The 24,426-nt window shown below is 39.2% G+C and overlaps 1 protein-coding gene across 5 annotated transcripts in view; it reads left to right on the top strand.

Moving 5' to 3' along the window:
* The first annotated feature begins 3,211 nt into the window (after positions 1 to 3,211).
* Positions 3,212 to 24,426, top strand: part of pxylp1 (2-phosphoxylose phosphatase 1) — a 39,318-nt gene continuing 18,103 nt past the window's right edge. For 2 of the 5 annotated variants that reach the window (XM_059330835.1, XM_059330831.1), the window contains exons 1-2: positions 19,580 to 19,719; positions 22,537 to 22,725. In XM_059330835.1, the coding sequence (XP_059186818.1) occupies positions 22,591 to 22,725 (135 nt within the window). In that variant the 5' untranslated portion in view covers positions 19,580 to 19,719; positions 22,537 to 22,590. Of the gene's footprint in view, positions 3,335 to 7,433; positions 7,581 to 19,579; positions 19,720 to 22,536; positions 22,726 to 24,426 lie in introns of those variants that run through there. The other 3 variants (XM_059330832.1, XM_059330833.1, XM_059330834.1) reach the window with 3 other exon arrangements.

The raw sequence follows: 24,426 nt of genomic DNA, 5'->3' as shown, positions 1-24,426 counted from the left end.
TTTTCAGGGAACAAGAAGTGGGTTAACAACTTAACTCTATGGAGTCTTGGGCTATTTTGTTGTTATTTGAATTCTTTTCATGTCTTTGTAAGTCATTTTGTGTCTTTTTTTTTTAGTCATATTGTGTCTTTTGGTGTCTTTTTAGTCATTTTGTGTCTTTTTTTAGTCATTTTGTGTCTTTTGGTGTCTTTTTAGTCATTTTGTGTCATTTTTTAGTCCTTTAGTCCAACATAAAATGTGATTTTCAATCTTTTTTTTACTTTCAAAACACTATCATGCTCAATAAAGAATTTTAAATGTTGCAAATGTGCATTAATTTCAGAGTACACTGAAACATTAAACTGCATCATTTTCAATTAAATTTTGGAAAAGTTGGTGTGCTCTAAAACTTTTGACCAGTAGTGTATACTAAACTTCCATAAAATCATCAGTAACATCTAGATAAAGATACAGATAATTTAGCTTTAATGTTTCGAGTGGTAAACATGTCAATTCCTGTTATATTCCTGTTAATATTTAAATTGAGGCAGGAGATTTATAACTTAAGGGGGTTGCTAATGAAAATACATGTAAAACTTGTGCATACAACATGCAAAATGTCCTGCTAGTGATGTCAGAAATAATTTTGAAATATGTGTACATATCTGTTGTAAACTGAATATAAAAAAACAAGCACAATCAATAATGAATTGAATGATGTATACGAATTGGCAGAAAATTACATCACATCCATTTAGCTGTGATTCAGCCAGGTGAGCAGACTAATGCGCGGTGACACTGTGTTGTTGTGTCGGTACACCGTAAATAATCACTGTGAAATCTACAGTTATCTTACTTAAGGGGGTTGCAAATGTTTGAAACTCACAAAGTGTGTTAGTTTTGGGTGTAAAATTATGGAATGGACTAAATCAGGGGTGGGCAACCTTTACTAACTGAAGAGCCACTGTTGGCCAAAAAAAAGAGAAAATCACGGAATGGAGCCGCAAACCTAATATTGACCCTAAAATGAAAATTAAACAGCCTAATGAGTCTAAATTAGCCTACCAACATTATTAATAGTCATATTGAGCATTTATTAATATGATATTGAAAGCTAGTCTATAGGGGAACTCAAAACTAAACTCAAAGTTGGCAAAACTTAAAGGTTAAGGCGACGGACCGGAGACTTTCGTAAGCTATGAAGCACATTTTAGTTGACTTAAATGTCAAAACTTTTTTAATATGCTGTAAAAAGGCTATACAGTTTTTTTTACAATTGGAGATTACAAATAGTTTTTGGTCTACACCATTGATAAATGAAATTTTTAATGTAAAAATATATATATAATTTTTTTGTCTCAGCCACTGGGAGCCCCTGCTGGCGGCCTAAAGAGCCACATGAGGCTCTGGAGCCACAGGTTGACCACCCCTGGACTAAATGATGAAATAAAGACGTGTAATTCTATGTTCTTTTTCAAGAAGACTTTAAAGTCTAAAATTATCAAGGGTTACAATGAAATGTGATTGAATTTGATTTTTCAGTTTAAGCTATCATGTGTTTGTAACAATGTGAATCATTCAGTGAATGTAAGATGGTACAGGAGAGGCAAGAATAAGCCTTGGGGCTTCAGCCTAGTCCTTTTTCGGTTACTGTCTGATGGATTCTTTTGTAAAAACATGATATTTAAAATGTTTTTAACCGAAATAAAATATTCATTCATTCATATTTGACAGTTTATTTAAATAATTTACAATCAGCATAAAACATTTAAAGCTCTCTTATTTGAAAGTCTGACTGAGGCACCCCCAACAATGGCTAAACCAGTCTTAGTCCGTCCCACTGGGGGTGCATGAAATCAATCAAAATCAAATCAATCAAAATTACTTTATTCATCCCAGAGGGGAAATTCAGTTAGTCTGGTAGAATCTCTTGAAGAAAGAGAGACACAAAGGAACCATAACCCAAGTTTTTAGATAAATTATATGTCTGCATGAGTCTGAACAGACATGGTTGTAAACTGCAACTTGGTTTGTGGAGGCATACAACGTTTGTTTTTGTTTCAGAATAAACAAGATGGATTGAAGTATATTGTTATGACTATACACAGAAAAGGGGAGATTACCACCTACAGAAACTGAGACTATGTTTGTAAAAGAAGTATTCAGAGTAAAGTAAAGCAAGTAAAAGTACCACTATACCGCTCTATAAAATACTTTATTTCAAATTAAACTCCTGCGTTCAAAATGGTACTTCAGTAAAAAGTACTATCACCGAAATTAGTTACCAAAGTATCCACTATGTTTGTTAAGTTGCTCTGTCAGGGTTATATGGGTTATAACGTTATTCTGGTTACGTTATTACTGAATATGTAAAAAGCATTTTAATGTTTGAGTCAGCTTCAGACTTTATTCTGTGAAGCAGGTCTGAGGACATAATATAAATGTATATTATACATATTATATTCATATAAATAATATAAAATATATAATATATATTAATAAATAATATATATTATGGATTATTGGGTGGGTTGCAGCCCCCCCCTAAATTACGCCTATGCTGAAATGTAGAGTACAAGTAGAAAGTAGTGCACAGTCAGCAATTTATTATTGCTCATACTGAAGACTTCCTTCCTTTAATCCATAATAGTTATCTACTTCTTCCTCTCTGTCTCTCATCAAAAAGTTCCAGCGGGGAGGCCTTGAAGGCACCATGTGCACTGCTGTGGCAGGTCCAGCAGATGGGGCAGTGAGGTTAGGGTTCTGCCGGGGCTGGATGTCCACGAACCAGCCCTCCAGACCCGCTGCTCCACAACCGTCAAGTTACAAAGAGAAAGCTGAAGTGGTACCGGAAAACAAAACATTCTTTTTTCAAAATAAAAGCCCATTAAGTAACAGCTAATGGGACTTTGTTCTCAACAGAAACCCTAAAATACACTGCTTCTAGCCTATTTCTCAGGTCAATTAGAAATGCATACACTGTTATGATAGTCGCCTTTACTTGGCTCAAGCGCAAATATCTTATGTGAGATCAACAAAATCCAACAGTTACAGGAATCTTATTTGTGGTGCAGATAGATGAATAGGATATGTCACCATTTTTTAAATATTATTTAAAAGGGCATCTCTGAGAATATTACTGGCCATATGCGAGACGTGGCAGCGCATTCTTGTTGCAGCAATATTATTTTGAAAGTTGTCACCGGAAGTATTGCTGCTAATTATGTGCGGTTTGACGCCGCTTCTCGCTGCTCGGTCGGCAGTCGGTTGAACGGAGAAACCGAAGCGGTGGATTCAAGTGTTTAATCCGGCTGTGTGACTCAGAGACACTCGCTGTTCCTGCAGGTAGGAAAATGTAAGACGTGTTGTTTTTGTTGAGCATTTTGCGGTGCTGGAATGTATACATTTATAGTTAGTTTTGTCGTCCTCTGCAGCGAGTAGGACTGTTGAAGTGGCACTTTAATTCTTGACTCGGTGAAGAACACAAAGATAGGCTACCGATCAGCACGGTAACATTGTGACCAGCCCCCGCACAGGAAAGCAACAAGTAGCGAAAAAATAAAGTTAGGAGAAGTGGACATTAACATAGATGACAGTAGCAGCAGCTCCAGTGTTCTCCGTCAGCCAGTCAGAGCGGTCGTTACGTTAATATACACTATTAATGAATGAAGCGTAGGGTAGCTGTAGCTACCTGCTAGCCGACTAGTTATCTGGCTGAGTCTAACCAGACACGTTTCTCTAGTTTCGCTACGTACAGTTCTCTATTCAACTAATTGACGATTCAGCTTTGTTCGCTTATTGACAAACGCGCGTGCTGGTTAAAGCGACAGTGCAGAGTTTTTCCGCAATGATAGAGTCCACTCTTTACTTCGGCGTTCAAACTATATTGTTTATTGTTATTGTTTATTGTTAAAAAGATCCCCATTAGCTGTCACCAAAAGTGGGACGAGCTAGTCTTCCTGGGGTCCACAAGACAAAACAAAAATCACTTAACAATTAAACATTGTAGACATTATTATTATTATTATTATTATATGAAAGGAGCATGCAATTAAAACAAATGAGACCTGACAGTGCTCCTTATATATGTCAAACAGCGTGATAGTGGTGTATTGAAGTTGATATTTCGTGTCAATAAGTATATTTTGTTGAGATATTTGTATGCCGAATCAACCAGTGGCTGCGAAATATATATATCGTCACACTGTTAAAATAATCGCCTTAGTCATTTTTTTTGCCTAAATCATCTCCTCATGGCGCCGGCCACATATGGTAAAATCCTCAGTTGATCAGATCATGTGATTTTACCCCTTAAGATCATCACTTTTTGCCATAATTTGCCATATAGAAGAAGAAGAAGAGTACTTTATTAATCCCGCAATGGGGAAATTCAACCTCTGCATTTAACCCATCCTTTTTTTTTTTACACACAAGTGAACACACCATGCAAGGAGCAGTGGGCAGCACATTACTGCACCCGGGGAGCTGTGGGTTAGGTGCCTTTCTCAAGGGCACTTCAGTCCTAGTCAGTACCGGGATTCGAACCAGCGACTCTCCAGTTACAAGCCCGATTCCTAACCTCTAACCTCTAGGCCACGGACATAGGCTTTAGATAAGAACCCAGCAAAGAAGAGCTAGAGGGAGATTGTTTGGTTATCAGTTTGGTTTATTAGTGTATTATTGTTGACACTAATATTGGTAACACTTTATTTTGAAGGTATCTACATAAGAGTGACATGAGCGTGTCATAAACATGACATGGGATTTGTCATGAACATTAATGACACTTTGAAGTAACATTAATGCTCATGATACTTGTCATGTCATGTTTCTGACAGGCTTGTGTCACGCTTATGTAGACACCTTCAAAATAAAGTGTTACCATATCTTGCTTAAGTCACAAAGGCATGTTCAAAAAATTGCCGAAGTCATTTATTTCTCTTAAGTTACATACTTTACACACAGTGTTATTACTTTGCCAATAGCCATCCTTTGTTACATCCTTTTTGAATGAAATGATCAATAAATTTTACACTTCTGGTGAAGTTTTTTGTGCTTTCATGCAAAACTTGAAAAAAATGAGTTAGGCGATTATTTTAACAGGGTGACGAAATGCTAGAGTCCACTCTTCGGCATTCAAACTTTATGAAAGGAGCATGTCTTTAAAAACAAATGAGACCTGACAGTGCTCCTTGTATATGTCAAACATTGTGATAGTGGTGTATTGAAGTTGATATTTCGTGTAAATAAGTATATTTTGTTGAGATATTTGCATGCCGAATCAACCAGTGGCTGCTTTATTTGCGAAATATATATGTGTGTTATCTGACTATGTATACTGATAAGTTAACCAACATTAAACTGTCCGTATTTGACAGGAGTTTGGTGTGACGCTCCCTGGAGCTACAGGTTATGTGTGCAGGAAGTGAAATGGGCCAGTATGAGGCATATTTGTTGTTACAATTCTGCCTGAAGCATCGTTTTACTGTGCTTTGGTTACACGTAGGCATGAACACTCTGGCCTGTGAATATTTTTAGACCGCCTAATGGTAGGGTTTATTGTGTAGGGCTACATTTACTGCAGTTTGAGTCTGTTCCTCCCGCCTGTTACTGCTTGGTTTCTCTGCCCCTTCAAGGACTATATTCAGTGTAACTGCTGGGTTTATGGTGGAAAATGTGATGTGTGTCATACTGAAACCTAAGACGTGTTTCATTCATTGTGATAATGATTCTGACTATAACATATTAACTGAACATAGCTTCTGAAATAGTTATCACATGATAACTTGATTTACCTATAATAATAATTTGCAATCTGCAATCACTCTGCCTCATAATATCAGTGCAGTTACACAACGTTAAAGAAAAGGAGAATCCAGTTATGTCTGTGAAGATTATAAGGACGTACTTTATTAAACTAAATATATTTCACTTTTATATGAATGAACAATATAGCCATAATGAGGCACAATTCATTGTTTTGTGTTAAAATAATATTTTCTATATTTTTAAACATATTTTTTATTCACAAATCCATTACTCTAATGCGTCCAGATTAAAATGTCATGGTTTCCCCACACTTATATACAATAAATATTTAATAAACTTCATAAAAATAAATATACATTTGTTTAAAAATGTATAATTTAACAGGATATAATCAAACATAATGGTTTTCAACAATGTATAGACCAAATCTGAATGAAAATTGATGAGAAAAAAATGTTTTTTATTTTAATAAAATATGTGTATATTTTAATAAAATACATTTTGGTGATACCTGCTACCCTTGAGCATATTTAAGTGCTTGTCAAAGGAAAAAAAAAAACAAACTTTTGTTGTTTTTTTTATTTAAAAATGTGTTCTCTGAAAATGTCAGAAAATACCTTAATTTAAAAAAAAGCTGGGCAAAAATAAATTCTTATTAAACAGTGACTTTAGATTGTATATGTTATAAAGGCTCAAAGAAAAATATGTATTCAATACTCTTGGATTTTTGCTATGAGCTGTACCATGTTGATGAGAATCACCCTTCTGATGTTCAGGACATTCAGTAGTTGAGTTGTCATATTTTCTTATTTTCACTTGTCATAGAGATAACATGACATTTGTTAGTGTTAAAGGATGCAAGTTGTTGCCATTTTGCATAAACCTTCAACAATTAATGTGTCATAGAAGAGGCAAACCTACAGAATTTTCATTCTTTTGTTTTTGCAACATAGCATCAAAAGTCTGAAGGCTTTCAGGAAGATCCTCATTTAAAAAAAAAGTAATGACATATTAAAGCTTCTTTCACACTTTGCATTTGTTATGGGACGTGATAGAAACTGCAAACTGAACTTAGCTTAAAGTAGCCAAGATACAGCGAGGAAGGTATAAGTTACCATTTCTGGCTCCCATAATGCATCTGCAATGAATCTAGATACTGATGATCTCTAGAAACATTCAGACCATAGGAGGGATGTTGAGTTAGGGAGAGATAATTAAAGCAATAAACATATTTAATTTTCACAATTTGCATACAAACAGTTATATTCCTTTTTCTCTCATAGCTTAAATCTGAACACAGACATAATTCCCACATTTTTTTATTGAATATGATTTCCTGGGGATATAGTTATGGTGTTTTGTTCAGTATCAAAGCAATCCAGTGATAATTTTCATGGGTACATTACAAACAGGACTGCTCATAGCTTATTTGTAGGGCTTTTATGCTTTTTTCCATGCTGAAGATTAACTTTGCCGGAGATTTATGGTCTTACTTTTTTATGATTCTCTGTGGAGATAATCAGTTTTTTACACATGTGTTGCATACCCAACTGATTAGCCGGAGAAAATGATATTAGTTCTTAGAACTTGAGATGAGCACAAGAAGATCTTCACTTCCTAATGGTATGAAATTGAGAGAAACGTCTTGAGTTATTGCTACATTTTGACAGTTTTATGTATTCCAGACCGCAGGGATGGACTGTGATCTGGATGGCTGACGGACAGGGACGAGGACCCATCACATGATAAGATGCTGGCTCGTAACCGCTTCCTCCTCCTGGTGGTGGTGGGCGGGGCTGCGCTGGCCATCATCAGTCTGAGCCTCCAGTTCTGTAAGTTTATCTCTTTAAACAAGAAAAATGCAACATGTAAAAAGTACCAGAACCACAGGTTAAATATTTATAATAAAACACAGTTGTGCAAAAAGAAACTGCAACGATGATAACAAACTTCAGGTCTGAGGTAGTGCAAAAAATAAATACAATAAACAATAACAATTAGAACAATATTTTGAGGTTGTATGCTGTGCACAATATTAGGAAAGCTTGATAAAAAAAGAGGTAGAGTCGGCTGTGTGTGTTGCTGTTTGGTTGCAGGTCGACTTTTCTCTGCTTCATTCTGGGACTTCAAGAGAGAAAATAACACTTTTCAGTCACCAACACTTATGTCAACTTATTAACTCTATGCTTATGTATACTGACACTTTGTCAATTAACGTAATATGGGCATACTACATGCCTGATTTATTTATTTATCCATCCATCCATTCTCGTCCGCTTATCCGGGGCCGGGTCGCGGGGGCAGCAGGCTAAGCAGGGCATTCCAGACGTCCCTCTCCCCAGCCACAATGTCCAGCTCCTCCTGGGGAACCCCGAGGCGTTCCCAGGCCAGGAGAGAGATATAATCCCTCTACCGTGTTCTGGGTCTTCCCCGGGGCCTCCTACCAGTTGGACGTGCCCGGAACACCTCTAACGGGAGGCGCCCGGGAGGATCCTTACCAGATGCCCAAACCACCTCAGCTGGCTCCTTTCGACGCGAAGGAGCAGCGGCTCTACTTTTAGCTCCCTCCGGGTGTCTGAGCTCCTCACCCTATCTCTAAGGCTGAGCCCAGCCACCCTACAGAGGAAGCTCATTTCAGCCGCTTGTATCCGTGATCTTGTTCTTTCGGTCACTACCCAAAGCTCATGTCCATAGGTGAGGGTTGGAACGTAGATGGACCGGTAAATCGAGAGCTTTGCCTTCAGGCTCAGCTCCTTCTTCACCACAACGGTCCGGTACAACGCCTGCATCACTGCTGACGCCGCACCAAACCGCCTGTCCATCTCACGTTCCATTCTACCCTCACTCGTGAACAAGACCCCGAGATACTTGAACTCCTTCGCTTGAGGCAGTACCTCTCTCCCCACCCAGAGGGGGCAGTCCACCGTATTCCGTTGTTGTTTATAATCATTAACGTGACGTCAGCCTTTAATTGCTAGCTGCGGCTAATGGCTAATAATAACACGGCACAATAACATTAATGCGAGCCACCGGCCACGATAACCTCAGTAATAGGTCAGTTTGAAACGAAAGACACTAACCTGTCGAAATTCACTGGAAAGGCTGTAAAGGGTGTCGGTCCTTCAGATGTTTCGCCAAGTTTGTAGTACTGCTTGTGCACGTCACGGTATCGATACTTTTGAAAATTAGTATCGTATCCGGATACAACGTTTTAGTATCGATACTTTTTGGAGTATCGATACTTTTGACGACCCTAATGTCTGTAATCATCCACTCCCTGAAGCCCTGATCCACTGTTCACATTTGATTGTGAAAGAAACTATTGTGTTCATTAGAAAAGTTGCCCAGCTTTTCTGTTTGCATGTGTGTTTGTGTTTATACATGCATATCCTTTCATTGCTTCCCCCATTCAAAGTATCCCATTCATACCTAAACAAAGCACAATCCCATATAGGTTTCCTATAAATATCCAGGAGCAGCATTGGGCCTCTGGATGCTCTGAAACCCTTTGGGAGAGACACACACACATCTGCTGTGGAATGCCTAGGTGAACATTGTCTTTCCCTCCATCACGTCATTGTTCAGCATCTCCTGGAGGTATTGTCCAGACAGTGTGTCCCTGCCAGCCGCAGTGAATGCAAGGAAACCACCGCTCAGTAAATGGAGACACTGCACTGGGAGTGATTTGCAAGCCTCGCAGGCACGATTGGAAAAACAGTGGGTGATGAAGCAGGCGGGGCATGCAGTACAAATGGAAATTTATATTCTGATGTAAAATGTGGAAGATTAAGCTACTTTGCGCTGGATTCCCTGAAAAACCCATATACAGTGGAAGTGTTTGTGGTGATCGTAAGCTCATGTTGTGTCCAGACAAGCATATAGGATTAGACTTGCATAAATCAAGCGCGCGCGCACACACACACACACACACACACACGCAGGATTATAGTGGAATCCAGTGCGACAGAGCTGGTATTTTGGGCTGCATGTTTGCCAAAATTACATGAGCTGTCCTTCATCAGCCTCATTTCAACTCAAATGTGTCAGTTTTAGATACTGAAAGCTTTCACTTCTTCATCTTCCTTATCTCTTCTGTCCTTTTACTCGAAATGCCGTGCACGATCAGAGGTGTAAAAAAGATAACAAGAGCAAGCAGGCTCTTACGCTTACTTGTCTAGTGTTTGCACTCTGTGACCCCAAATACACACTTCTTTCCCCAGCCATCACTCCCTCCCTCCTCCACTAGATAATAATGTGTGCTTGACCGCTTAAGAGGAGGTTACTGTATAAGTTATTATTAATGCCTTACTATAAAACCCACTCTTCTCTCCTGCCCTGTAATCTTCTCCTTTTGTAAAACCCTGAGGCAGACCCTATGATGAAAGGTCTGGAAGTGTGTAGGTGTTTGCACACATGCCCGTCTTCCGGAGTTTATTTATAGGTAGAGCTGGGCGATATATCGATATAGTTCACATATTTTTTCTCTTTGATTGCAACAATTTGAAGAAATCACTCATTTATAAAGCAAAAAGTCCAAGCATGCTCTGTTTCTGGACCCTAGGGCTGGGCGTTATATCGATATAAAAGATATATCAATATATTTTGTATATGGAATAATATATATATAGTTAATTTTTTTTCTTTCTTTATGTATAAATGCTGCCCTTACTGGTTATCTTATTTAGTTCCTTTGTAATGTTCGTAATTCTTTTCTCATGTAAATATTATAATATATATAATATATTTATTTCAGAAAAAGTTTGGCCTATTTTATTACGTAGGCTATTTTTATTTAAGATATGTATTTATTTAAATGTATAAATAATATATATATATATATATTAAAAAGGTTCTCCTGTTGTTATACAGTTATGTTCACTTAAACAAACCGTTTCAATAAAACTACTTGTGACATGTCATATTTGGCTTTGACTTTCACTGAACATTTGCTTTCATTTTGCGATAAAAATATTGCGATATATATCATATATCGATATTCAGCCTAAATATATCGGGATATGACTTTTGGTCCATATCGCCCAGCCCTATTTACGTATAGGACAAACGTTTGTTTTTTTTAGATCATTCAATCGTTGTTACTTGACAGAAGAGATTGCCAGTCTGACAGGCAGGTTTTGTTGAACACAGATGCAGGCGGTTCATGGGCTGGCTGCTGCACACTGCACTTCCACTATATTAATTGAAACTGACTACACCTGCTTGCAGTCCAGCCCCCTCGCTGCTCTAACTCAACCCAGTTTATCTTCTCATATTCTTTATTACAGCAGCTAATTGTCTGCTTTGCATGTAAACCCACCCTAGTTCTGCTCAAGCACTCCTATCCTGCGTTGACACTACAACCGACAGTAGACGTTTTTCCATTAAAGTTGAAGCGAAATTTTTAATTGTCACATTACAGGAAATGCGTTTCCATCAACTGGTTTAGATTGAATAAACAAAGCTGCATAAACATAGTTTCGTCAGCAGGTGGCGGTGTAATGTATTGCTGTAGGCTAATCTGTCAGTACACAATAAGAGAAGAAGAGTTTGAGCAAGACAGAAAAAATAATAATAAATAGGTCACTAATTGGACAACTTTGGCCACCCATGAGAAAATATGTATTCAGGAATTATATTAAATTGTGCAACTTTTTATTGTTCTGTCACGTCGGAGCGGAAACAGCTGATCAGTTATGAGTTAAATGTTCGCTACATCAGAACTTATTCGCAAAAAGTGTTTCCATCTCCTGTTTAGTTTTCGTTTAGTTTTTTCAAATTTTGGTGTTTCCATCAAGTTTTTGGTTTGGTTTTTGGTCTTTGTTGATGGAAATACGGCTACAGTCACAAAACAGCCAAGTCTGGCCAGCTACATTGTGGCCGCTGAAGTGTAACTCAATCGCTCATAGTTGTGTCAGTTAGTTATTGTTCACCACTTATTGGATCTCTGTATGCAACGCAATACACTAACTCAGCTACAGTACCACAGCAATTGTTAGCCATTGAGCATTGAAAAATGTACATTACATAGGCCTACCTGGTTATGTTACTCCTGTGGCTTGTGAAACAAAACATATGATTAGTTGCATTACATTACATTACATGTCATTTAGCAGACGCTTTTGTCCAAAGCGACTTACAATAAGTGCATTCAACCTGATGGTACTAGACACAGACCATAGGAATCAAGTAAGTACATAACTTTAAGAGCTAACTGTCATTGCTAAAGGAGTGCTATATGTTAAAGAAGAAAAGAAGAGAAAAGAATAAGAGCTTTTTTTTTATTTTTATTTTTTATAAATATATATGTTAGGTGACCATGACTTAACCGAGATACTGTTGAAAGAGATAGGTCTTCAGCCTGCGGCGGAAGATGTCCAGGCTGTCTGAGGTCCTGATGTCGGTGGGGAGCTCGTTCCACCATTTGGGAGCCAAGACAGAGAAAAGTCTGGAAGTGGTCTTGAGGCGAGTTGACCGACGCAGGGTGGGAGTCGCCAGCTGTTTGGCTGATGCAGAGCGTAGAGGACGGGCAGGGGTGTAGAGTTTGACAAGGTCCTGGATGTAAGTAGGACCTGAACCGTTAGCAGCAGAATACGCCAGAGCTAGTTGCAAATTTACTACATCACTGGAGTGCTGAGTGTCCAGCTCAACTTTGATTTATAGTGCGTCACACCCATTAGGTAGTAGGGCGTCCGTTTGTAGCTTTATGTCACCGGCTTCCACTGGAAAACACTTGTAGCATGTTGCTTTGCCACTAGCAGTCCCAGCCCCTCCTTGCTGCTTTAGATTAGCAGTAAGTAATGGCTTCTCTCTCTCCCCCTCTCCTGCTCTCTCTTGCTTCAGGTGTCAAATGTTTAGCTATTCCTCTGCCTCTATTACTGATAATGATAAATGTAATAAGGGAGCCTTGGTGAATTGGAAGCGTCGCTCTGCACCATAGACTTCAGCTGCTGTAGCTGGCCAGCACCCACTGGTTCAGGCCGACCTCATGCTGCTCATTAAGCCGTCTCCCAGCAGATCACGAGTGTACAGGAATCCAAGGAGGCTCTAGAAAAAAAGACAACAAACTGGTTTCTGAATAAGTATTTAAATTCACTCGTCACTCTTGCTGATTAACATTAGAGGTGGAAATCTCCAGAGGCTCCACCATACGATTTTATCCCGATACTTGAGTCACGATACGATATTATTGCGATTTTAAGCATTTCGCTATATGGTGAATATTGCGATACAATATATTGAGATTTACAGTACCGGCCAAAAGTTTGGACACACACCTTCTCATTCAATGCGTTTCCTTTATTTTCATGACTATTTACATTGTAGATTCATCAAAACTATGAATGAACACATATGGAATTATGTACTCACAAGTCTTATATTCTAGTAAGCAAAGGGTGGCTACTTTGAGGAATCTAAAATACAAGACATGTTTTCAGTTATTTCACACTTTTTTTGTTAAGTACATAATTCCATATGTGTCCATTCATAGTTTTGATGCCTTCAGTGAGAATCTACAATGTAAATAGTCATGAAAATAAAGAAAACACATTGAATGAGAAGGTGTGTGTCCAAACTTTTGGCCTACTGTAACTTTTTGACTGCATTTTATGTCCACAAAATTAAATTCAATCAAGAATTGTTTTGTCAAATAAGAGAAAATTCTCACTTTTTCCTCACTATTTCTTCACAGTGAGTCAAACCCAGAGACTGACCAACAAAGTATTATATTATAACTGAACTGAACTGATGTATGGATGACAACAACTGCAGCATTTCATCAAACTTTCCTCAACTTTAAGCTTTCCTGCTCTGATTTTTTTTGAATGAAACATAAAAAAAATCTTTGCTGTGTTATTTCGACATGATATGCTGATGCACATGGTGCCTATAGATTCCTTAGATCTTCTAGTTTCATTTGATACCAGTATTTCCATGAATCGATATAATATCGCCACGCAAAATATCGCAATTCTATGCTGTATTGATTTTTTTCTCCCACCTCTAATTAACATGGCTTTACAGGCAGACATGATGGTTGAAATTTTTTTCATAACATTTTAGTTGTGATAGTAAGTTTAGCTAAAATTGCCTTTATATCGGCATTAGAAAAAACAATCTTCGATCCGCCAATCGGTCATCCCGTCAGTCGTTAATATAAAATCTGATGGCTGATCAGTACGAGGCTAACTGTCTTGTGGTTTTTCTCTTCACAGTGGAACAGTAAATGATTAGGTTTAGTTTTTTTAAAGGCAGTTATTTTATTCTGCTGGAGAAAAGCTGTCGTCATCATTTATTCATCAAACATACTGCAGAAAAGGTTTTTGAGCCATTATCCCGGAGATGCACGAGATGAAAGCATATGGGATTTCTCCTCATGTTTAATAGATGGTCAGCTTCTGTTTTTGTTCCACGTTTCTGTTCATTTCTTAAAATCATCTTCTTCACCGTCCGCATTTCAGTCTGTAGTCTCTGCGGTATCTTCTCTCTCACTCCCTTGCTTTTAAGAAAAGCCCATTCATGTATTTATTATTGTTTGTTGACCATTACCATGAGAGACTGAGTGACGGTTGGTGATCGATGGTGGAGTAAATGCCTCTCTCTGGCTCCAGGCTACCTCAAATTAAAAGTGGGATGGCTGCGAACGTGGCAGCAAAGGGCGCCATCGCCACGCTGACTGACACACGGGGGACTCTCAGAGGAAAGTGACGAGAGAGCTCAGGGACGCTCCAGGGAGGACAATTGCAGGAGAGGAGAATCAAAGTGGCTGAAACACAGAGAAGGGCAACTATTTTGAGATGTTAGCAGTAGTGGGGGGGGAAAGGTGAAGCAGAGCTTGATGGGAGTTAAGTGCTCCAGGAGTGTTGGTAGATTCACAGTGAGTGGGGAATGTCATGGGAGGATATAAAGGAGAAGTAGAAAGGTAGGTTGCCTGTGAGCAGAGAGAGTACAAAAGTTAAAGTACTGTTTAAGTACAGTGATAAAAGAGCTGGATGAAATAAATGCACGTTTGAGGGAGAAGAGAGACAAAAGTTTACATTTGAATTAGGGGCGGGACTTTAACGTGTTAATCAAGATGAATTAATTACACAAAAATTAACACGTTAAAAAAATTGACGCATTTTAATCGCACTTATTTTTGCACCGCGGAACGTTTCTCACTGGATGAGTTTCAGGCGGACCGATTATACTGGAGCACCAACTAGCGTTCATGAGTTCAGACAACAACAAACCACAGTGAACATGAAGGAAGAAGCTGATGAGACGCTTTGGTTGGCCCCGTGGATGATGGGACATTTTGTTACAAAAAACCAACGGATGGAAGCGTCGATAAGAGCATGGTTGTGTTGCTATGCAACAAGGAATTCACATATCACCGCAGCACATCGAGCCTCAAGTATCACCTCAATGCAAAAACATATAGCAGCTAGCGGCTAGTGTGGTAGCTAGCGTGGATTGTGTTTTACTTAAAATACCAAAGTATTATAGTTTACAGAAGGTCTACCTACCTATAGGCTACCTGAATTTCTGAAATGTACTATATTTCTAAATATGCTATTGCTACACTTAATTGCAAAAATTGCACTGGTCTGTTGGACTTGAACAAAAATAAACAATATTTTTGTTGCTTAAGCTTATGTATTCAGTCATTATTCAATGGTATACTAAAAATCCATGTGAAAAAAATTACTTCTCACTGTTCTCAGGTCAAATATTTATATGTGATTAAAATGCGATTAATTTCGATTAATTAATTACAAAGCCTCTAATTAATTAGATTAATTTTTTTAATCGAGTCCCGGCCCTAATTTCAATGTACTTCAAAAGAAATGCTTTCCAGACAGTTTGATAGTGGTAAAAGTTTCTCATGACCGACTTTTGTAACTTTTCCAAAACAGTAATCCACCAGCAAGCGTGTTAAGTGTTAAACAGGCAGAGCTCCAAGCACTCCACATTCCTCACATTCTTACAGCGTCGGCAGCATTGTTGAATCACACTGATTGCTCCTGTGCTCTCAGAAGAAGAGACAGGAGTGCTGAGATCTGGATATATGATAAAGATTATTTAAAGACTAAAATCTAGTCCTGAGTTAGCACTGGGGTAAGGTGGCTAATGGCCATGTTTTCATGGTAACAATCAGCAACACCTACTGACCAGTGGCAAGATCCCAAGTCTGACCTACACCAGTTGGCAGATTTATTGAGCCCAGCCACATTAGAAAACCTTTTTAACCTTCTGCGCTGAAGACATTGACATTGAAAAAACACCCTCTCTCTAGGGGGATTCTCATGAAGCCAGTCTAAGTTATGTCTATGAAGATTATAATGACATACGTACTTTAAATAAAAATAAATAAAAATAAAAATGTCATGGTTTCCCCACACTTATATACAACTTATATAGACTTATATACAATAAATAAAAAATAAAAAAATATATACATTTGTTTAAAAATGTATAATTTAACAGAATATAATCAAATATAATGGTTTTTAACAATGTATAAAGAACAAAATCTGAATGGAAATTGATTAGAAAAAATGGTAAAATGTTACGCTACTGATCAATCATTTGCATTAAAATATGTGTATATTTTAATAAAGTACATTTTGGTGATACCAGCTACCCTTTAGTGCTTGCCAAAGAAAAAAAAAGAAAAAAAAAAACTTTAAATTTTTTTTTTTATTTAAAATGTGTTACGGTAATGGATTTTGCTCACAGTGTCTCTAAAAAATGCCAGAAAATACCTTAAGTTTTGAAAAAATTGATTATGAATTCATATTAAACAGTGACTTTAGATTGCATATGTTACAAAGGGTCAAAGAAAATATGTATTCAATGCTCTTGGATTTTTGCTATGAGCTGTACCATGTTCATGAGAATCACCCTCTAGCTTAAGTGGAGTTGATAAATTAAAGTTGATGTAGAGTCTTGCAATTTGCAATATCCACATGGTTGAATGCACTTCATTCGCTAAAAGTAATCTAAATAAATGTATGTATACTGACTTAGGTGATTGTCTCACACCACCATAAAGTTTGTTGTTTAGAGATAAATATCTGGCCCACTATTTTATGGCTTGCCATTAAATTAAAATCAGATATTCAAAGTCCCTATAGCAGGGACCGGGGTCCGCATACGGCCCGCACCCTCACTTGAAATGGCCCTCAGTACAACTACATGCATTTGAGCATGAAATCTTAAAAGCGCAGTGTAAAAATGCACAAAATTACTTCTTGCAATGAATGTTGTTCTGCTGTTCTCGCACTGAAAAAAAAAAAAAATCACAGTAAGTAGTTCTTTTTTATTTGCTTCAAACCTTTTGTATTCCTATTTATACTGTTATACATGCATTTGAGCATGAAATATGTTAACTTGCACTGTAAACATATTTAAAATTGCAATTTCATCATATCTGGTTAAGTGCACGGTCCTATATGTGGCCCTGTGGTAGTGTCCATGAAAAATTGTGGCCCCCTCCAGCATTTAAGTTGCCCATCCCTGGCCTAGAGGATACATTTGAATGATTTTGGCTGTCTTCTGACTTTTCCTTAGTGCCATCCTCAGGTCAATTTTCACAAATGTAATCATCCACTAAATGCACTGACCGGCCATTTTATTCGGTACACCTGTTCAACTGCTCATTAACGCAAATATCTAATCAGCTAATCACATTGCAGCAAAGTAATGCATTTAGACATGTAGACATGGTGAAGACGAGCTGCTAAAGTTTAAAGCAAGCATCAGAATGGGGGGAAAAAGGTGATTTAAGTGGCATGGTTGTTGATGTGAGTATTTCACAACCATCTCTAGGGTTTACAGAGAATGTTCCCAAAAAGAGAAAATCTCCAGAGAGCCTTGATGCTTGTTGATGCCAGAGGTCAGAGGAGAATGGAGACTGGTTCAACAGGAACTCTAATAACCACTGGTTGCAACCAAGGTCTGCACAAGACCATCTCTGAACCACAACACGTCCAACCTTGAAGCAGCTGAAGACCACACTGCCACTTTATTAGGTACACCTGACTAGCTAATAAAGTGGCCACTGAGTGTAGATTGGCAAAAAAAATTGGTCCAGATTTTAAGGGTATCAATTAGTTCTTAATTGAAATAACTTGCTGTAAAACTTTGGGTACTCATGGTCCCCATATGATGATCATCTAGTGCAGTACTCAGATAAAATTTGTATTTATCCAATACTTGGATTTATGATCAAATACCTTCTAAACTCAGCCCAAATTCTCATCACTCAACATGGTAAGCTTATCTGCTAAACATCAGCATTCAAGCATTATCACTGTAAGCATGTTAAGCCTGACAGGCCTACACGACGTGTGGGACTTAGCTATGCCTCAATTTAGAAACTCTCATTCACCTTATGAGACTGTTGGAGGAAACTGAAACATGCACAACAGAGGAAACCCACACAGATCTGGTGAGAACACACAGGAAGAAGCACCATGCAGGAGGGCTGTGGCTTCGCTGTGAGGTGACAGAGATAACCACTGAGCCACAGTAAATAAAAACAGACGCAGATTTAATATCAGATTGCACTCACTATGAGAAGATATTCCGCAATATGGGATTCAGAACAGCATGGGGGCAACCAGGGGAGTCTTATCAGTACATCCGTGGCTTTTGCTGTATTGCCAAGCATTAGTGCTTAATTAAATGAGCTGAGGAGAATGTTAATCTGTGCTCAGATACGATTCGCATCCCCGTGGATTGTTAATAAAGCTGCATAACTCTGCATCCTCCATTTGTGAATAATTTTAATTTTAATTAGTTTGCTATGAGCAGGAAATAATAAGTGTGGTTTTTATCTTGTGTGCATATGGCAGAAAGAGAGATGTGTAAACTCAATTGTTTGAGAAGTTCTATTATGATATCCAGCTGCAGACTGCCACGTCCATCCACACAGCACCTGGTCTGTACCAGTACTTCTCCACTGGGTTTTGGTTACAGCACAGAACAGTTTGTAGGCAGATAAGTGGGGACACTTACCAAACTCTGTTAGTTCCTGTTTCTCCCTAATCACTGTGGTGCGATAGCTGACACTACTTTGTTTGTGTGCAAATTTGAGGCAGAGCACCCACTTTGCTTATGCCTCCAGGTAGAAGTCAAGCTGTGTCTGTGTGAGCATAATGATCCACAACACGGAGATGGAAGATTTAACAGGGTCTACTATGTTTACTGTGTGTGTGTGTGTGTGTGTCTGTGTGTATGTGTGTGTATGTGTGTGTCTGTGTGTGTGTGTGTGTCTGTGTGTGTCTGTGTGTGTATGTGTGTGTGTCTGTGTCTGTGTGTATGTGTCTGTCTGTCTGTATGTGTGTGTCTGTCTGTCTGTCTGTGTGTGTCTGTGTGTATGTGTCTGTCTGTCTGTCTGTCTGTCTGTGTGTATGTGTCTGTCTGCCTGTGTCTGTCTGTCTGTCTGTCTGTCTGTCTGCCTGTGTGTGTGTGTGTGTGTGACCATTTAAATTAAAGAGAAATGTTACATTTAGCAGTTTTAAACTGAGTTGTCAAGCCCTCTCAGGCTGCCTTCTTTTGTGTTTGTGAGGTCTTATGTAGGCGTACCAAAAGCTGGAAACACATTTAAAGTGTTTCCAGCCACAGTTTATGTGGGTGCGTCCAATAATTGTGTCCTGTGTTTGCTACAGTGAGCTGTGCGCCATTGCTGCCTATGCACTCTGTCGTGTTGGGCAGCGAGTTACAAAAGCCCCATTGTGTAGGTGACTGTGACTGAGCTGGCCTCCAAAAGTTTGGTTAGTCCAGGCAGGCGTGTGTGTGTGTGTGTGTGTGTGTGTGTGTGTGTCTGGGGTGGGAGGGTGGCAGTGTATGGGGCACAGAGCGTAGAGGGGGACAGGTTGTGGTAATGAATGAGCTCCAGTGTGCGTGGCTGGACCTCAAGCTACGGAGCAGTCGTCAAAATGGTCTCTGCTGTCGCCGCACACCTTCTCCTCTTCCTTGTCAGTGGTGAGTTTCTGCAGAAATCTTCACATAGAAAATCAAAACTCTTTTAATGAAATAATTAATACTACAAATATCTGCACATGGATTTCACAACTTATTTAACTAAAAGTTATCTCGCACTATATACAAACCTCAACAGAATTGTCTCAACCTAGACTTTTATGTTTTTCTCTTTAAAATGTATTTGTTCTGACTGCCCAGTTGAGTCGTGGTGTTGATTATAAAGTTCACTGTCCTCAGTGACTTTAACTATTCTTTGATGCTTTTTGAATAGTCTTGATTCGGATCTCTTCGTACAGTATTTATCTACTACTCCTGCAATATAATTAAGATAAAAAAGCCTGTTTAGAACCTCTGTGTAGCCTTTTCAAGAGCTCGTATTTCTATGATGATGTCATATAATAATGTCTCACTGTTGAAGAGAGGGAGGTGAAATATGGCTGCAGAAATAATAGTCTGCTGTAGAAGTAGGCTGTCTGGCTCAGTCAGACAGCTGCACCCAACATTTAGTCTCATCTTGTTTAGTTAAGTAGTTTGTAAATCTCAAAAATTCCCTTTAGATATTCCCTTCATCAATATAGTACGTTTTGTAAAATATTTCGTTAACGTTTTGTAGTTTTGTATACGAATTTGTGGTGTTCCATGTTGGTACGAAGCATTCTTTTCAGCATTAATTGATTTTTTTTTTTTTTGTGGTTAATTGGTTTATTTATGCAATTTCAGAAAATAGTGAAAATGGCCATCACATGTGCACAAGGTGACACATGAAATTGTTTCTTTAGTCTGACCAACGGTCCAAAACCCAAAGATGTGAAATTTGCTGAAATGCTCGATTACTTTTTTCCAATAAACTAAAGAGCACATCTGGTAAACACTGTTGCATAATTCTTTGTGCAGCAATTCAGTTTTTCAGATCTGTCGATGACATCAAATAATTTAATACTGGACAAAATGTTATGTTTTGTGTTAGCGTTAGTCGACTAAAATTTTCTAGAGGTGATGACAACCCTAAAAAACAGAGAAAAGCTGCAAAAATTAGTACTGTTGAGTCAGTGCTGTACCCAGAGCGTTTTGCCTAACTTTGTTGAGTGCTATCGCAATAACCTGATCCTGGGAGCTAATTTATAGAGCAAACATGGATATTTGCATGAAAACGTCTCATCTGCAGCTCTGTGAACTTTATGAGCTCAGCTGCAGAGAAGGGGAAATGGAAAACTGTACGTGTGACTGTGTGAATGCAAGAGAGACCCTTTACACAGTCCACTATGTACATCTACACTTGTGTAGATAATTTAAGTCTGACGGTTGTTATAGCAATGGGGAACCATTAGCTCTGTGTGCTTTATGGTGGAGCAGGATGGGCCTCTCTTCTTTCTCTGCAGCAGGATGTAATATTTGCACTGTTGACTTGCCAGCTTGGATTTCTGATGTGTGTGTGTGTGTGTGTGAGAGAGAGAAAGAGAGAGACATAAGTAGGATTTGGATATCCCTCTTGCCAAAGGGCCATATGGGTTCAGCTTCTTTTTCTTCAGAGTTGGATGTTTTTGAATGGGCCTTCCAGTTCCCACAACATCTCTGCTTGTATTGGACCATTTCTGCTCGGGGTCGCAGGTCATTGGTGTCTAAGCAACACACTGGTAGCAGTAAGGGGTTTGGGGGTACCGAGCTGTTGACCGGGAGATGAGCGACAGTTGAATTGGGTTTTCTTCATTTTAGGCACTCTGTCACTGCTCCCCCAGTCTCTTTACTTCTCTTGGTCTCATTTATGAATGATTGCCTGTAAATCTCTCTTAAGTCTGTACATATAACAGGTTTTAGATCCTAGATCCAGTATTGATCTAAGGATGGCGATGTTGCTCTGTCAGCTGGTTTACCACTTTAGTCCTTAGTAGACCAGGGTTAGACAACCTTCAGGCCATCTACAGTGGCTCCCTGTGACTGTGACCACATTTTTTTTATTGGAAATTAGCATTCATAAGCATCAGTACAAGACATAAATTATTCCACAGCTGTTTTCCACATTTTAGTTTTTTAAACGGTTCATTAGAACGAAGAACCACAAAGAAAGACAACCCACAAAACAAAAAGAGAAATAAATACAGTACAATAAAGTACATAGTATTATAATAATATAAAGGGAGGCAAGAGAGCAGAGAATCAGAAACATTGACAATTATACTAACAATAGCAATACATAAATAAACACAGGATGCCGAGTGTGCTTATTTTAAAAAAAACTTAATAAAATAAATGGAAATTGGATGCATCAAATTGTCTCAGTTGGGGTCCAGAGAGGTGAGGGTTACATTTTAATTTTAATTTATCATTGGTGTAGGCCAAAATCAATTTGTGTTCTTCGGTTGTAAAAAAATGTGGTTTATAACAGCAGTTTTAGTCAACTAAAATGTGCATCATAGCTTATTAAAATCTACGGCCCAGCACCTTAACCTCTAAATTTAGCCAACTTCAGGTCTAGTTTTGAGTTTCCCTTGCCAGGCTAGCTTTCCTGAGATCTTTGTCAGGACTCTAGCCTCTTATTTGCACTTGGGTCTTACTGCATTCTGACAAAACCATTTTAATAACAACTCATTGTGACCTATTAGTAATGTTGGTAAGGCTTCAATTAAGGCTGTTTTATCTTCATTGTAAGGCTCATAAAAAGAAGAAAATGTGGCTCCATTCTGAGATTTTTTCTTCTTTTGGCCAACAATGGCTCTTTTGTTAGAAAAGGTTGCCGACCCATGATAGACTGAAGCACTTCAAAGAATACGGGATTAACTTGTATTTATTCCCTTCCTGACTTTCATTCTCTTTTTACAGTGAACCTGATCCCCACCACTCCCATACTGGAGGAGCGTCCCTTCCAGGCTGCAGATGGAGGTGTTGGGGTTGCTCTGGGGAAGAGCAGAAAGAGAGTGTTCCCGGTGCCTCACACCGAGGAGCCCAACCCCGTATCTGAGGCTTACAGCTACTGCAACACGCCCAACCGCACCGAACAGGCCTGGGAGGGTGAGACCAGCATACTGACATGTAAAATCTATCTAATCCAAGGAAAAATGGCAAGGCTGTGGACGAAAATTGTGATTTTGAGCTTGGTTACTATGGCGTCATATTTGAGTCAAAAGTCGCGCGAGCGATAACACATCTGCACTCGCATTTATTTCGTGTCACACGCGCAGATTTCAACTGCGCGCGCACTTTTTTTTATCTTCGCGCACATATTCAGCAACCGAGGGCAGATTCTCCCCCGTGCTCGCTTGCGGTGGAGCTCTGCTCGCGCGGAGCGAGGAGTTTTGACACATTGGGTTGCTCGCGGTGGAGCTCTGCTCGCGCGGAGCGAGGACTTTTGACACACTGGGGGCGGGGCCAAGGCTGACCCCGGGCCTCTTATGATTGGTCATTTTCCAGCCCTCCACGTGGGTGCCTTTTCAGTTTACTGCTGACAGCTGGTAGTGGCGGCATCATCTAAACAACAACAACGGTTGTTTCATGACGTTCACGACCACAACTCTACGCTTAATCACTGGTAATAAAAAGGTTAAAAAATGCTGTTTCTTGTTTCTAAATGATCATACAGTATCTCCGCAGTCCGTCAACACACACCGGATCCATCTGTGTCCCGAGGACGCACGAGATCTCGCAGTGTGTATGTGCTAACAGGCTAACAGTTAGCTCTGTAGCAGTACAGTGTGTATGTGCTGCTGCTGCAGAAGGTGTTCACTTAGCGATCTCTGTTTATTTCAAAGACTGTATATAAATAAACTTCAGGTCTGTCCCCGCCCATCATGACGTCTTCAAGTTGTGAAATATGTTAACCTGAGGTACTTTATTTTGAAAATGTTTTATTTTGTGTCTGTGCACGACTTCCTGTCCCGAACGATCTGCTCTGTGCTGAATTTATCACGTGGAGGGCTGGAAATTGACCAATCATAAGAGGCCCGGGGTCAGCCTTGGCCCCGCCCCCAATGTGTCAAAAGTCCTCGCTCCACCGCGAGCAGAGCTCCAGAGCTCCACCGCGAGCGATCCAATGTGTCAAAAGTCCTCGCTCCGCGCGAGGGACGGGGGAGAATCTGCTTCACTCGGTTGCTGAATATGTGCGCGAAGATCGAAAAAGTGCGCGCACAGTTGAAATCTGCGCATGTGACACGAAATAAATGCGCGTGCAGATGTGTTATCGCTCGCGCGACTTTTGACTCAAATATGACGCCATAGGTTACATTCACAATTTGTGTCTTAAATCTGAACTGACCTGAGACCAGGATAAGTGATAAACTGCATATTGGAATTCCTTCCAAATAACACAGCAGCACGTGTCACTGCATCTCTGTTTCACAGCATTAAAAACAAATTTAGATCTGTTCTCCCGCGGCTAGAACTCCCCATTTTGATGGACAGCCTATAAATACTTAATATAGTAATAATGTCAGATTTAGTGTGTCAGGACTTGGGGGATGTGTTAATTGTGCGAAAGTCGTTTCTACTAGATTACATCATCCATAATGCTGCAGTGCTCTCCTTCTCTCTCTCTACAGCACAGCAACATGAGGGCTTGTTTTTTTTTTTTCCTTTATGAAAAGTCAGCACAGCTCAAGGCAATCATATACATATCCTTCACCGCCTGAGACAAGTAATACCAGCCACCCCTAATTGAATTTTACTCTGTTTGTCTCTGGATGGCGTTTTTGTCTCCAAAGAAGAAAAATCCATTAC

This window comes from Centropristis striata, chromosome 4, assembly GCF_030273125.1.
Source record: "Centropristis striata isolate RG_2023a ecotype Rhode Island chromosome 4, C.striata_1.0, whole genome shotgun sequence".
Taxonomy (NCBI): domain Eukaryota; kingdom Metazoa; phylum Chordata; class Actinopteri; order Perciformes; family Serranidae; genus Centropristis; species Centropristis striata.
Note: the sequence above shows the minus strand (reverse complement) of the source record. Positions and strands in the feature narration are given on the sequence as shown.